Here is a 16726-nt window from a genome sequence, read left to right as displayed (position 1 = left end):
TACAAGATAACCATTCCCTCTGCCCTTTCACGTCTCCTGCTGCAAGTCTTAAATTGTCAGTATCTGTTGTAGTGAGGTACGGGACCATCCAGCTGTAATAATCCTAGTGGATTCATAGGGAATATGATCTGGTGTAGGGTTGCTCAGAGAAAAATGTTCTGCTATATTTATTTTGTAAGCACAATGAAACCAGATGGCTGAGAAGCACCAGGATCATTCTTTTTCCAGGTACCAACATGCAGCTGGTTTCTAAAGTACATAGTAGAAGCAGCTTCTGTTCAGACTCATTACTTATGTGTGACATTTATGGCCTAATCATTTAGCCTCTTCAGCAGCTGTCAAGATGACTGTTACATACGATTACTTCATGCACATAGAGCTTACACCTGTAGAGTCCCTGATGATCACTCCTTCTCTTTTGGTCTCAACATCCCCATCCTCCACCCTTTCTCACTGCCTCTAAGGCTTCTGTACTTGGGCCCTTTCTCTTCTGCCCATTTTCACTGTCCCTGGATAATCCCATCTGTTCTGAGCTAACTCTCAAATCTACCTCTACTCCCCTAAAAAGAACGTAACATAGAAATAACAACCTTGTATTGATTTGGTTCCTTCTGCATGCCTGCTAACTAGTGCTATAGCTCTACAATGGATTGATGGCATAGATAAAATATTCACATGGGCCATTTACCGCAGTATTACAAGATAACATAGAGACTTCTCCTATGAGACACTAGTCAGCAGAGTTTCCAATGGAATTTTTACTTAGTCACCACAGCCAAGATTTAAAAAAAACAGGAGCCTAGAAGTAGGCTCCTATATCCACTGTTAGGCTCCTAAATAAGTGACCTGAATTTCACAAGTACTGATCACTCATTGACTTCAATGGGAGCCGCTGGGTGGTCAGCACTTCTGAAAATCAGGCCGTTTAGGAGCCTAACTATGATCTCCTGGTTCTGCTCATCTTGTCCTGCATCACCATAAAGTAATGCTGGCTTTTTGGGGAATAACTTGTCCCTACGCATCTTTTTATTTCCAAAGTTCAGGAAATAAATGCTAGAATCTTTCCTCTTGTACCTATTTTTTCCATGGGTTAGCATATTAATTCTATTTAGTTGAGTCTCTGCTGAATTTAAGCAGAATCTTCTTGATAATTCACCAACCATGAGTTTAGTTACCAAATCTGCAAGGCCATCAGTGCCTTTGGGCTAAACAGAGACAACCTCAAACCCAAACTCAAGGTAATCTGGCTTTGTACTCTGCATTGCTTCTGTGAAACATCGGCTACTTATCATTGTTGCACAGAGCCTGGGCACCTTTAATCAACTTTGTGTCTACATAGTCTCCTCAAATTAAGCTGGCAGGACAGATAACAAAGTTTCCTATCTCCTCCTGGATATCACAGGATGGGGCCTCTCAAGAACAAGCTGCAGGCTCTGAGCTCATAGTCCTGCCAAGGGTATGCCTGATTCTGTGCTTCTTGCATTAGCCTGGTTGTCCACAGAAGGGTCCATTCTAGGCATTATCTCATAACATAGTTTGAACATAAGTCATCATCAGTTAGATGGACTAGAAATAAGTCAGACAATACATTTGCCTTTGGAACATTTTAATTTAGATGTTAATGGAGACTTCCAAAACATGGTTCCCTTCCTAATGCAGATATATTACACTGCACTGATTTATTTTAGCATTGAATTAGAAAGGGGGAGGAAAATCAGTTTTAGCGGTAGTTTCTACTGTGATCATCTGGCATTTTAAAAACACTGTAGGAATCGCACTGCTTTGTTATACCACTAGGTGTCAGTACTGCAATTTCTACTCCAGATCTTGGTTATTTTTACTGTAAATTACTTAACAGTTGCAAACTATGTATCACATTGAACTCTCTCCAACCCAGGCAAAGGAAACAGCTGATTTCCAGGTCTGCCATCACAACTATTCTCTAAAGAAAGTCATCAATGGGAAATTACTAACCAACCAACCATCACGTGTTCCTCTGACAGTGATCAAAACAAAGCTACGCTAGCCATGTTCAGTGGATACCATAATTATTTGTATTATGGGGGCACCTGGGAGCCTCAAAGGAGATCAGGGCCCCATTATGCTAGGTGTTGTACAACCATGTGCAAAGAGCAGGACCATCAGAATTTGGAATCAGGTAGAAGGCAGCAGAAGGGGAATTTGGAGGAAAAACATCAGTAGGATTACAGGTGGGGTTTGGGAAGGCAAGGTATTAACTACTGGAGGGTCTGGTTTGGGGATGGATCCAGATCCATGGGTTAAAAATAATAAAAATATGTAACACACTCCATTATGAAGAGGGAAGAGAAGGAGGGAGTACAAGCTGTTTGGAGCAAGGATGATTTTTTGTCCTTTGTGCAGCACCTAGCACAATGGAGTCCTGGTCTCTGATTGGGGTGCCTAGGCAATATAAATAATTCATATGAAGATGACAGCCCCCATTCCAATCAATGAGTTCAGACAAAAGCAGATCTAGAACCCATCTTAAGTTCGTCTTAAGTTCTCTGTCATCATGGGTCCCCAAAGCCAGATATTATCTTACTTGTTTGGTTTTCAGTCCTTGTCATGTACTGTTAGACAAACCTGTATTTTATTACATCATAGCAAAAAAATCATTTGAGGGAATTAATAGCTGTGTGTTTGTATGTATGTAGCTACAGTTCGAAAATCTTTCTGGGTTCTACTAATTAAAGGAAGACCTCTGCTGGAAGCAAGAAATACTGAGAATCTTGACGTACACTTACATCTGTATAAAATAAAATGCTGATGCAGATTAGAGGGGGTCAACATTTTACAAACAAAATCACGTTTTATTGAAAAATGGCCTGTTTTCAGAAATAACATTTAATTAAAAAAATTGTTGATACGGTCAATTTTTTTCACAATTTTTTTGCAATAGAAAAAATTATCAAAATTTTTCATTTACTAAAGATCAGTTTTTTGTTAAACCCTAAATGCCTGCAACTAGTTCATTAAATTTGCAATACAAATGATGAGAATTAAAAAAACACTCAATCATTTTGAAAAAAACAAACCCATTCATTGTTCCATTTCAAACACTTTGAAATGAAAACAGCTTTGAAGTTACAGGTATGATAAAACAGCAGCTAAATTCTCAAATGGCTGTCCTCATTTTTTGAACATAAAGAACAGAGGTTGTGTGATCGCTACTTGACTTGCCCAAGATGTTGGAAATCACTTTATAGTGTGTTGAATCTAATAATCTATTTGTCTGATTTTGATTATCTTTAACCAGGCCATTGATATTTTCCTTACTTTTTTAGTTTTATTTTTTGTTAATTTATTTCACTAATAATCCAAAAGAAAAATAAAGAGCTAATTAATGCCTTACAATTAAGTGCATTTATAACCATAAATGAAGAAATAAACTATTTAACACGTGGAAAAGTTGGCAAAAATATTTTGTAACTCATTAATTTTCCTCTGCCTGTCTGAGCTCTAGTCTTTTTGTCTGTCAAAATGCTTACATGGCTTCCATCTGTGGAAACATGAAGTTTGTCACAAAGACAGTTTGAGCATGTAGCTGAAGGCTGAGAGGATGTTAGGAAATGTGCTGACTGATAAGTGTGGTCAGCTAGATTGGGCGAAGTTTTCTCGGAAGCTGAATGAGATAGCAAACTACTGACTGTCTCTTTATTCTTAACTAAAGCTATATTTTTCCAATTTAGCAATAAGCTATGCGCATGCCTTCTTTTGTAACCAAATATGGGAATGTAACCAAATACGGGAAGTTCCTTGTACAGCTGTATGCGTGACATTGTTTGTGCAACTCACCATTATTTCTTCTTTGTGTTACGCATGCTTAATGCATTTTGCTGTATAACAATGACTTTGTAAGAAGTTTGTATAAAAACCCTCACACAACGCAAATTGGGGGCGCAGTTCAGCTAAAGCTATTGCCCTAGGTAATTACCTTGTAATAAAGGTCTTTTCCTTGCCCACCCAAACAGAAGTGAAGACTGTGTTTTCTTCTACACATCCCAATGGTGTCTGAGCACTTGAGACAAGAATTTTTCAACAACGCTTTGCTCTCTCTCTTTTGAGAGGGAGTCAGTGTGTTCCCAAACTGTGATGATTTACAGAGAAGTGCAACGCCCGCTGGGCTATGATAGCTCAAAGCCTATGGCTCAGTGCTTTTCATGCTGCTTGCCACTCTTACCTCAAACCCAATGCACTGCTTCGGGAGCATTCTCCATTTCGCTCACCATTCTGGGATACAAGTGAATCGCTTTTCAACTCTGGAGCTGCTGGAGCCACAGCACTGAAAGGCTAATTGGTCAGGAAATACATTCCCCTGCAAAGCGCCGGTGAAGTCATTCAAGCCATCTGTGACAGGCTTGTTTCCTTATCAGGTATCAAACACCCATCCCCTGCTGCCAAGTCACTCTGGCTTCACGCAGCATATGATCACAGTTAGAGGAAAGCCAGGGGAATGTGGCAGTTTGTGCCTCAGACCCTTTATTGGCACCAGCTGGCCCCTGCACTAGACAGACCATGCTAGCCCTCTTGAAGGGAGAGGAGCAAAGAGGTGAACCTGACCCTGTTTTCCATGGAGAGAGGGCAGTACTCATCTCTGTGCCATTAGTATATAGTGTCTGTGGGATGGGGAAGGCTGGGGGCAATAGAGGAGAATTGTCTGTGCTAGTTAATAATGTCCTTCTAGGACTATCCAGTCACTGCTGTCTAGATCCGCAACTGCCAAGCTCAGTGCAGCTCATCAGATGACTTATTTCATGGATGTGAGTGAATGGGGGGAGAGGAACATTCTTTGCTTTGGCCCGATTACCTCCAATTGGCTTTTACCCTCACTCTGTTTCCTTCTCCTATCCTCTCTGTCTGTCCCAATTCCTCCTGTGTCCACACTCAGTGTCTAACTTGTTTTGTCTTTCTCCCCTGCCCACTTCCTGTCTCCCACCTTCAACTTCCTGCCAACTATTCCATGCCCTCTGCCCCATCTTTTTGCCAACCATTCCATGCCCTCTGATCCCTCTGCACCTATCCTTCTGGTCTACTTGTGATATTTCAGTTATTAGACAAAGCATCGGGCTGGGAATGTTAAGACCCAGGTCTGAGTCCCCCATATTGGCTGTTACTTTCCAAACTAATTAATTGGCAAAGATGCCTGTTTGTTTAACAAAGTATATGACATCTGCTGTATATGGGAAAATGTCCCCGAATAATGTCCATAACCAGTTTATATTGCTGTTAGCTAAAGTAAATGGAAGAAAACTGAGTAGAAATAAAAGAGTAACCTCTTGGAATTTGGTAGATATTTGTGATATTAAATGTGAATAGGGTTCCAACATTGTGGTGAAATTACATGTTGAACATAAGGTAGTTTTTCAGATATATTTATATAATTAATTAACCCCATGATCTGGCATTCAGGAGGCCATATCAAATTACTGTTGGGCTCTCCATTTATTTAAATCATACTTTAAAAACAAAACAGGGACCATAGGATCTGCTGAGCTTAGTAAAGACAGGTAGATCTTGATAGCTTGTTGGAGAGGGCTGTTTTGCTCCCATAATTTAATTTAGAGGATGACTAGCATAGTGAGCAGTCAAGCATCTACTACCGATTCCTCAACTGCTGGAAGAATTGAGTTAATCTACGGAAATAGTTCTTTCACCAATGAAAGTGAAGTAATAGTAATTATACATGTATAGAATGATTCTATATGTATATGGTTCTATATGCATCGTTTCCCACTACTAATGTGTGGCCATCTCCGGAATGGAAGGGGTCAGCTGTTTGCCAGTACACGGCCACATGACACCCAGCTGAAAATAAGGAGAAAAGTTTGTGATTAAAACTGAGGAAGAATTTAGTTAGCTAGGATATAAATATCCACAGTGAAATCTGCCTACAGAACTCACATGAATTCCTGTTACTCTGGTGACAAGGGCCATGGACAGCAAATGACTAGAGGTGGTCAAGATTTTGGTGTAGCATCTCACCTGGAAGATTTTGGTCCCACAAACATGACAGTTCCTTTACTGCCATACCGGAGTGCTGGATCATCAGGAAGAGTGACACCTATCAAAAAGGACTACACCATTTCCTGCACCACCTTGCATTGGTCTCCCAGCCACTACCAACAAGTCCTAATGGTGATTAGTTTGAGAGAAATTATATGACTTTGGCCTCAGCTGGCAAGAGCCATTTGTGGTTGAACAATTTACTCAAAGGTATCACATTCCACTTACAAATACTAGTGATGGGCCCAACTGGAAGTGGAATCTCCATCCTCAGTCACTGATACCAGATTTGTTGCTATAGTTTTGGTTCTTGGCTGGATCTGAAATCAGAAGGGGCCTACTATTTTCTGTGTTTGATGCTGCTGAAGTTGCATGAGAAACTCTTCCCAAGATGGCAGAAATGCCACAAGAACAGCTGAACTCATGATTTCTACTATTTTGGGCCAGAGTCTTTCAAGATTTTGGTGACATTAAACTCTGATCCTAGCCCAGATTTGGCTTTAAACCTGAACCCAAGTCTATCCTAAGCCTAATCTGTGTCTGAACACTGACTTCTCAACGCATCTGAAGTGAACCCCTCCTTATGTACTTGATATTAGGGTACACAGTACATTTAACCTTATACACTTTATCTTTGACATGCTGATTGTATGTGTTCTTCATGTTCTCAAAAATACGAGTGAATTATATGTTTGATTTATTAGCAATTAAAGTTTTATTGTACAATTAAAAGGAAAACTAAGAGTTGACCTCCAAGTAACAGAATGCAGGTTCTATGATGCAAGAGGTTATTTGCAAACTGCATTTTACATACCACTAAGATAAAGCAGTACTTGGGTGATGCAAAGGAAAGTATTTCACTGGCTTCCTTTCTTCTCTTCATTGTTTCCATTTCTCTAAATGTATAGGAGTTCCTTACTATTCACAATTCTTTTGAAAGATTAAGAATAGCAAAAAAAAAATAAAGGGTGTAATTCCTCCACTTTCAAACATCATGTGCTTAACTGGAATTTGCATGTAGACAAGTCAGTGCAGAAGCACAAGGACAATATTTTTTGAATGGCGAACACATACAAAAGATGTTTGCAGCCAGCATAGCAAGAGTGCTCTGTATAATGCCTGGGGCCAAATCCCTCAGCTATGGTAAATAGGTGTAGTTCCATTGACTGAAGTGGAGCTATGGTGATTTACACCCTCTGGGAATCTGGCCCCTTCTTTTTTTAAGGCAGTCAGCTTGAGGTACAATGTTTAAATGAGGCTAGATGGTCCCCTGGCTAATGAGGCTCACAGAGATGTAGGAGCAAAGACACGTTGTTCCACATTGGGGTGTGTTAATTGCCATGCTTGTTCTTGGGTAGGTGCAAAGGCTATGCCCTACATATTTCTCCCGAGGAGCAATTGAGAAGGGAGTGGGAAGGAGCACATGAAGCCATGGCTCTGCCCATCCCTATATGCTAGTCAATGGAGCTGGTTTGCCACAATTACGTTGGATCCTCTAAAGGGGTGTCACAAATTACTCCCTCCCATTACAACCAGGAAGCCCTACAAGGCAATATGTCTTTCAGAGGTACAATGCCTCATACGACTCTTGCTGGGTGGGGTGCTTCTGCACTGCCCCTTATTATGGATGGCAAGCTAAAAGCATGATCTAGGCCTAATGCTGCGCTTCAGAATGGGCATCAGAACATTCCAAATGACATGCTTTACATTTAAAAATAATACAGTTGAGTTGACTGGAAGCAAACATTTCTAGTCATGCTGATGTCTCAGAATCGCTAGCGGGGATATTTTCCCTACTTTCTAGGACCATTTTTAACTCCATAATCTTTCAAAATAACATCAGTTTTTATTCATTTTTTTTCTTCCTTTAGATCAAAATCTTATCTCACAGCTACATTGTTGAGCTCTACTGGGTGAAATTCATCCCTTTGCAGAGACTTATATGCTACTAAAGTCCTACTTAAGCTTCCATCGCCCTTATGTTGGCAAACTTCACTCTCTTGTCAATGTTCTATGTTTGGAACTTCATAAATATTGACTGGAGTTCTGCATGTGATCAAGCAAACATTAATCTATTAGGATATGTAGTGTGGGTCTGAGAGATGGATTTTGACTTTAGGATGGTGTAAAATGAACATCAGACTGTGAGAATATGGCAAAATATGATGCCACATATCCCAAAACAAAACATTATATATATATTCACTTACAGCATATGCTACAGTTGCATGATGAAAGACCTCACTGAACACAACCTTTTTAGCTGTTGAATGGAAAATAAATTAATAAAGAAAATTCCTGCCTTAGAGTGAGATTTGTGTATTGTGAGAGATTTGCATTTCAATAAGTATTTTCAATGAACCACTGTAAATGGGAGGAATTGCTAACATGCAAAAACTGCACATAAATAATCAAAATACACCGGTGCAGCTAATGGGAATGGAATTATGGGATCAGAAATTCACAAATATATCTTTTGACAGTACGGCAGACTTCATCTCCCCACTTGCCTTGAGATGACTGGGAAAACAAGACACAATTTTCACGCTTCCCCCCATTCGGTTGGGAGCGAGCCCAGTTGAAATAGTTTAGAGCCATCCCATTGACATCAACAAATTTCCCTTCATTTACCATATCAGTGATACCCAGCCAAAAGTCTGTAACCCCTGGCAGGCTTTTCTTGCCATAGTCTTGAAGAGAGTTGGTTTCATCGTTATCTCTGGGGATAGCCAGTGTTCCTCCCTTGGCTATGCAGTCTTCATTGGCTTCATGGAAATGCTTGGCAACTTCTGACGCCAGGTAGCACTTCTTATGGATTTTTGTTCCACGAAGACAGACTGTGAACAGATATGGTTGAGCATGTTGATTAAGAAACTGAGTAACATATCTGAATAGGATCTGGACCAGTTCTAGGGGCAGGAAAGCAGGGCAGTGCTGCTCAGCTTTTCTTTATTTTTTTATTTTGTTCACTCGTTTGCTCATGGGTAAGCTTGTGAGGGTGGGGAGAGCATCAAGAAAGTTTTCTGCCTTGGCTGGCAAAATGGCTAGGGCTGCTCTGTAATAGAGTTGACTTTTTAGTGAGAGGTTTTCAAAAGCCCCTAACGGAGTGAGGGCCGCAAGTCCCACTGAAAGTCAGTGTGACCTGTGATCTTAACTTCAGAAGGAGCTTCTGAAAATCCCACCTGTAAGATTTTTATACTAATCTACTTTGATCACAGTCCTCCACCCTGGATCCACTCAAGAACTTAATTTCCTCAAGGATTTTTTATACTTCTATTTGAGAACACCCTCCCCACCCACACACACAAAGACTAGTTAGGCCTATTTGTTTAACTTAATTTATTTTTATAAAAAGTCCCTACTGCCAACTTTACACATTTTGCTTCATCTCATCAGTTTCATAACGTACGCTGAGGAGACATGGATATTTGTATTGCGGGCAGAGCCAGTTTAGTTGTCAGGAAGTAGGTGTGTACTTGGCTTTATGCCAAACACCAGGATCTAAAGGTCTTCTCATACTTGTGACTTTTAAATGCCAAAGTAAAGCGTATTAGTCTAAACCTAGTCCACTTGCAAAGAGATTTCATCCTAGGCCTTCAAACTTTTCACCCACTGCAGCTATGAAGGACTGACTGGCCAATGAAAATTTGAAATAACTAATAATACAATTCTTAACAATTTGTCTTTATAGAGTACTTTTCAGCCGGAAAGTTCCAAAATGGCTTTATAGACTATATATCAATAGCATTCCAGTAATTACTGAAATCCAGTCATATTTGAATTGTAAAACATCACTGCTAAATGGCATATAGCAACACTGCACCACAGTTGCTGACCAGGAGAACCTAGTGTGAAAATTTAAGAATTTTAAATTTAAAAATATAAGCCTAGTTATAATCTGGGAGTTTTAGGAAATCTCATGGACTGAAAAACCCTGGTCCTTTTTTAAGTTCTATGGGTTTATGGTCAGAACTAGAGATGGGAGAGCCAATTTTGCTGAATTTAAAATCTACATTTAAACTGTGGGCTCTAGATTCAGAATAGAGCTCTGAATGTTTGAGGTTTGAATGCCTTTTGGCTTTGACCAAATGTAAGTTCTGGGCTGCTGTATGTTTATTTTGAAGCTACTTGTAGAAAAAAAAGACAGGAATTACTTTTAAACAGCAATAATATTTTCATAACAGGCTTCCATTTAGTTAGAAATACATAATTCGTTATACAAAGTTCCTTTGACTATTTAAATGAAAAAAAATATTGTAAAACTGAGAGTTCAATGTAACCCGAAATTTAAAACAAAACTAAACTAAACTCCCCAAATATCACTATCCCAGGTCAAAACATGTTTTATGTCTCATACGAATGATGTCATTTCTGGTACCATGTCTCCTAACACACAAACCATCACCAACTTCCGTAGTTATGACAGATCGAAACGATCTCCTAGTCAGTTATTTTTTCTCGAAATTTCACCAGGCTCTTTAAATATGTGAGACTTTCTGCATATTGAATCAGGCTGCTTCTCAGCTAGCAGTGGCTGTAACTTTGAAGTTTGTTTTCATGGTAACAATAATCTTTTAGCAAATTGCAACCTTCAAAAATTCCAATCTTTCTAGCCTCTCTTGGTGTCAGCCGGGGCTCTCAGCCATTTCCATACTATGACCCATCTTTCCATACTTGGATCCCTATCTCATCTAGGCAGGATCTAGCCACAACCCATTTAGCAATGGAAGAAGGGAAGGGTGTTTATGACCACCTAATATCCATTCCCTGACACACACTAAGCCATGGCATTCCACTACTGTACTAAGTATAGCCATAGTATAGTATAGTATAGTATAGTGTCTAGATACTGTGATGTTTGGTACTGAGATGATAGGGACCAATCCTGAATACCCTAAGCTCCCAAACCTTCAACTGATTTAAATGGGTAAGAATTAAGCAATTGGACTCAGTGAATGTTTTGCTTTCATAGCTCCACTTTTATCCCATCTTTTCATTCCCTTTGAATGCTTCATTTAGTACCTGGCTCACCACCCCAGCTTCATGAACTAAGGAAGCAGGAATTTCATGGTGCTAAGGAATCCCACTTGTCAAAGAAGCATCACACCCCACTGAATATGACCGGGGACAGTGGAATGTTTGCTTTCACTGAAAAATGTTTAGTGACATTTCCTAGCAATAGACTAATAAAAACATGTTTTACCTGTCTGAAGTGCCTGCATTTCTTTCAGAGAGTTTACTTCTTGCCACAACTTGTCAATTTGAGTCTTTAGATCACCATCCTTTTCTTAAAAGAAAGAAAGAATGAATAAATAAATACACATTCAAGAATATCTTTAAATCAGAAGCTCTTTTAAAATATTATGGGTTTCTGAGTGCATGAGATTTACATAACTCTTTGGTTGGGAGAAAAATCATAGTAATTACAATATTGAGACAATCAAAATGCTATAATGCAATAAAATTTAAGTAGCAATCATTTAAATGCTATAAAATCATAATATCAAAAGCATTGCAATTCTAGTAATAATTACAAGACAAACAAAATGTTCACCTGGGTCTGACTCTGTTCTCTGTGACACCAGTTCACTTTCTATCATTGAAATCAGTGGGATTATACCAACATAAAATGTATGCAAGATGAGAATCAAGCAACAAATATTCATACACAAAATAAATTGCATATTTAACTATTTTAAATAACATAGGTATAGTAAAATTTATTTCCCAAGATTAAGTATAATATTAATATGATAGCTTCCTGTTTTGCTCATTGGTTTATAGTGAATTGCATTTTGGGGTCTCTTTAGGGAAATACACATGAAATTCCAATAAACTTTCCTGGTAGTTCATTTAGTCCAACTTTTTAATGTGTTGCTAAACTATAAATTCAGACTCTAGCTCAGAGATCAGTCATTATATTACTAAAGCTGCTGAAGAGATGTGGTTTTGGTCTATATCAGGCCTAATTTAACTATTAGATGGGGTGGAGATGTTGAGAGTTTGTTTTCCTGGGATTTTTGCTTTTGAAAATTCTATATTAGTAATTGGGCTACAACATGTTTTATATACTTGTCTTGGCAAAAGAACCCCAAACAATCCCAAAAGACGATATGGCAGACATTTTCCATTAAGATAGTCACTTAAATGAAAGAACCCTGATGTTAAGATGCGTAGAGCACCTGCAATTCCCATGGAAGTCAGCCTTGAAAGCAACACAGTGGTGGCATGCTCAACATCTCTGAACATCAGGCCTCTTTTACTGAGATGCCTAACGGTCTGATCTTGTAATCCTCTACTGCCATGAGTAGCGTCACTGAGATCAAGTGAGCACTCTGGCTAATAGGGTTTGCAGGACTGGACCCTATATGTAGATTTAGATGCTTATCATTAGGCACCCAAATTATAATTGCCAGATTATCATCACCACTGTGGTTTATTCAAGCAATTTGGAGGGGACATTGTAAACATGCTCATAAGCAAAGTACATGAATTCATACTACACTCCTGGTGTGCAATGAAACAGGCAATTATGCAGGTGTTTTGTTCTGTGTGAGCTTCAAATAAACAGGAAACCTAAAGCTTCCTGCTCTTATGCATCAGTAGGAGATCCTGGGATAGTAGGGATAAAATCCTGGCCTCATGAAGTCCATGGCAAAACTCCCATCAACTTGAAGGAAACCAGGATTTCATCCAGAGGTAGACCTGAATGTGCAGGGGTGCGATAGCTGGTGAAATACATTCAGGATCTTCCAAAACACAGGATTATTTTCAGAATCTAGAGTTCCCATGGAAAAAAAAAAAAAAAGCCAAACTGACTTTCTTCCCCACAAATGTAATTGCATTTTCACTAAGACCATGTCCTAATAGCTGCCTGAAAAATGTGGATCATTGGTTGCTCCTGGTAATTGACATTCTATATGCCTGTTTATTATAGTCCAAAATGTGTACTCTGACTTTTAAGGCTAAGCTCTGTTGCATTTGTGCATAAGATTCAAATAGGAGCTGGAGAAATGTCCTGTATATTCAGAGAAAAGTTGATTGTATGAACATCAGAATTTAACACAGGCCTGGCTTTAGTGCAGCAGGTCACCATTTTGTTGCACTTACTGCAGCACCCACAAAATGGTGATGCAAAAACAACCTTGCCACATTACACAAAACAGCTCTTTCTCAATGTCATCTTTTCCCTTCCTTGCAGTTACTTACTAATGTTTGAGAGGGAAAAAACACCTAAGAAGAACAGAAAAGTGAGTCTGTGTGAAATTAAAAAAAGGATAAAACCGTGTAACTGTTAAGCCGTGGGAAGTGGGGGGAGTGAAATACACACACCGACAGGCTTATTTTCTTACTTTGCTACTGCACAAAAATGCACATGGGTTATAATAGGACTCAGGGCTCCCAGGTATCAAGGTAATGAGCAGGGTATAAAACTCTCAAAACCAGACAGATAGATTTATGAGAAGGGGAAACAAATGACATACACTCTCCTTACTTTCAGAGTAGTGTGAGCAAAGTAAGAAATGGACTTATGTAAGCTGCTTACTTTTCACTGACTAACACCTAAATACTCACCAACGGTGTAACCTACATTGTGCTTTCTAAAAAACAGGAAGTAAGAATTTAAATTAAATACACACGTTTCCCAACAACATTCAAAGTTTTCATCTTTGCTCTGCATATTTTTATTGGGAAACGATACTTTTCTCACCAATTATTTCTGGCTCCTTTTGTCCACCATTGTACAGCACTTCCTAAATAGAGCAGAAGAATATCCTACAAATATCCCATTTGAAAAGTTACAAAAAATTTCTAGGTCATGGAAAATAAATCCCCAAAATAATCCATGGGAATCTGTTAGTTTATTCAGTTTATTTTGACCAGTTGCACATGATATTCCATTCTTGGTGATATCCATTGTATCATATGTAACTGAAGAAAATGGGCCAAACTGCAATCTCTATTACAACTCAGAATCCCAAATAAAGTCAATGGAGGTGAGAGGACATTATTTGGCTCTATACGCTATATTTACGTAAAACAGTCTGGCACCTTACACTTCGCTTAACTAGTAATTGTAACCCAAATAATGTCTACAAAATCCTCTCTCTAGACAGAGTAAACATAGGCACAAATACCTTTTGATAAAATATTTTAAAAATAATATTAACCACTGGTTCAAATACTAGTTCAGAATGTTGTACATTCCCATGGTATATACTCCCCCAAATTAAACCGATTACCTCTCACTCTACGTTTACTGTGCTTTCTGGCTTTGAACTTGGAAGCCTGGCCAGTAGTTTGATCCAGCAGTAGTATGGTAATGAGGAGAAAAATTAGAAGTCCAGTCTGTGCCATGTCTCTTTTCAAAAGCTAATAAGAAGCTCCCAGAGAGTCTCTGAAGCAGCTAACAGAGCAAATCACACAGCCGCATCTCAACATGAACTGACTGAGGTCAGCTTTATAAAACTGTGGTGATAGAGTTGGCAGTATTTGCTTATGAAATGTGTTTAAAGCTTCAGCTGGCTTCAGCATAAGGAAACCCCTTGTTCTCATGCCACCTCTTGGACTCCTATTTCCTTGCAGATTTCAGCTGGGACAGATCCATTTTACAGAGCATGTACCCGAACTGAATACTTGATTTGTTTTGCCATCAGTGAACTCCATTTTTCAGGAGTAATGTTTAAAACTTTGAGGATGAATGTCATGGAAAAGCAAGTGGGCATCCAGGAAACATTAATCCATGCATTCTCCCTTTCATGGAGATGCAACCATACTACTTACGTGAATGTCATAGAAGCATGATTTAGCAACATCCCCATCCAGCTTCTTGAAAATGGGTCTGGCCTAAGCCAGTTAAAGATAGACAATGGACATGATCATCCTTCCAGTGAGCTCAATGGGGGTTTTGCCACTGAGTTCAATGGCAGCAGACCTGAACTCTGTAACTCTTCAACGGGTTTTGGGCACACTCTATATTAAGGGTACATTTATAAATAGCAAAGGTTATAAGTGACTAATAGATGTTACAGGTTTACAGACATGAGCACCATGTGTTATAGACTGAGGTCAAATTGGGGAACAAAGTGTTGGTACTCTTCCAGCCTCTTCCCACAAAATAAAGGCTGCTCACCTGAGTCATCAATATCAGACACCTCTCAGCTGATTGAGGTCCACTGGGCTGTTTGAGTTGGGTGGGACTTGAATATGCCAATGGAATCTGCTGTCCTCCTTGGGCCTGGGATCCTTCATGACTGGAAGAAAAAAAATAAGCAGAAGAAAAAAAATGACCACCAAGATCAGATGGTGGTCATAGGGAATTGTGCAGATCTGTGACCCTGCCTCTCCTCTTTTACAGGAGGAATGAAATAGTTAATCGTGTTGATGTTCAAATCATCATCACTGGGTATCTGAGGTCAGACCTCACAGAGATGAATGGGGCAGTTCACACCTGTGAGATTGGTTTCAGACTCACCTAGACATCTCTGCATCGGCCACATTTGATTCACATTTGGGAGGTTTTCGCCGCAACCAGAACAGCTACGAGAGCAACAACAAAACCAAACCAGATGAGATTCAGGAGAACAAGATAATAGTTTCAGAGAAGTGCCTGTACAGTATATAGGTGTGTCCTGGCTGTTCTTGCTGGTGGCAGATGACAGAACAAGGAGCAACGGTCTCAAGTTGCAGTTGGGGAGGTCTAGGTTGGACATTAGGAAAAAGTTTTTCACTATGAGGGTGGTGAAGCACTGGAATGGGTTACCTAGGGAGGTGGTGGAATCTCCATCTTTAGAGGGTTTTAAGCTGAGGCTTGACAAAGCCCTGGCTGGGATGATATAGCTGAGGTTAGTCCTGCTTTGAGCAGGGGTTGGACTAGATGACCTCTGAGGTCCCTTCCAACTCTAATATTCTATGATTCTATGATTCCCTAGCCCTGGTTATCAAGACATCAGTAGAAGGTGTTATACACAACCTGTTGATTATAGCAATCCATAACACTTGATTAAAAATTAAAACATTTATTAATCATTAATTAACACTTTAAAAACTATTTAGAAATGCATCCTTAAATATAAAGTATGACTCGGTCCCTCTACCACCTCTCTCTATAGGATCTAGGCACTTCCCAGTTATCTTAGATAAGCATAATGAAGTCTCTGTAACGATAACATTAGCTCCTTGATGTTGTTCTTAAATATCACAGCACAACAGGGTCTGGTAGTAGTGGGCATTCTGACATGCTGCTGACCATTAACAAGCCGTATATGTCAATGTATACTCTGCTTTGATAACACAGTAGGTAAGTGTGACAGCTGCCATTTTAACTGTCACACCAAAGATTGAACTGCAAACCACTACCGCTAAAAGCATGTCTCTCTACAGCATGAGCTAAAAAAGCCAGGCAACCAATCTGAGAGCTGTAAGAGACTCATATCCTCTGAGCATCAGATACAGAGGGAATTGTACATTTCAGAAATGTCATCAGTGACTTGGATAATGAAGTGGAGACTACACTTTTAAAATTTGCAGATGACATTACGTTGGGAGGGGTTGCAGGCACTTTGGGGACAGAATTCAGGATGACCTTGATCAAGGGGAAAATTAGGCTGAAATCAACAAGATAGATTCAATAGAGACAAGTGCAAGGTACTATACTTATTCATTTGATTTTTTTTTCTTGCCCAACTACAAAAGGAGGAAT

General features: G+C 39.4%; 1 protein-coding gene across 1 annotated transcript in view; it reads right to left on the bottom strand.

Annotated features, from left to right (window-relative positions):
• Nucleotides 1-8349: 8349 nt before the first annotated feature.
• CLEC3A (C-type lectin domain family 3 member A) overlaps nucleotides 8350-16726 on the bottom strand; it is a 30424-nt gene continuing 22047 nt past the window's right edge. Inside the window, exons 2-5 of the mRNA XM_067539982.1 lie at nucleotides 15500-15564; nucleotides 13600-13625; nucleotides 11228-11311; nucleotides 8350-8861 (exon numbers count right to left, since the gene is read on the bottom strand). Of these exons, the coding sequence (XP_067396083.1) occupies nucleotides 8470-8861; nucleotides 11228-11311; nucleotides 13600-13625; nucleotides 15500-15564 (567 nt within the window). The 3' untranslated portion in view covers nucleotides 8350-8469. The remainder of the gene's footprint in view (nucleotides 8862-11227; nucleotides 11312-13599; nucleotides 13626-15499; nucleotides 15565-16726) is intronic.

The sequence above is a fragment of the Emydura macquarii genome, unplaced genomic scaffold, assembly GCF_026122565.2.
Source record: "Emydura macquarii macquarii isolate MOO-44397 ecotype Brisbane River unplaced genomic scaffold, CSIRO-AGI_Emac_v2 contig_561, whole genome shotgun sequence".
NCBI lineage: Eukaryota > Metazoa > Chordata > Testudines > Chelidae > Emydura > Emydura macquarii.
Note: the sequence above shows the minus strand (reverse complement) of the source record. Positions and strands in the feature narration are given on the sequence as shown.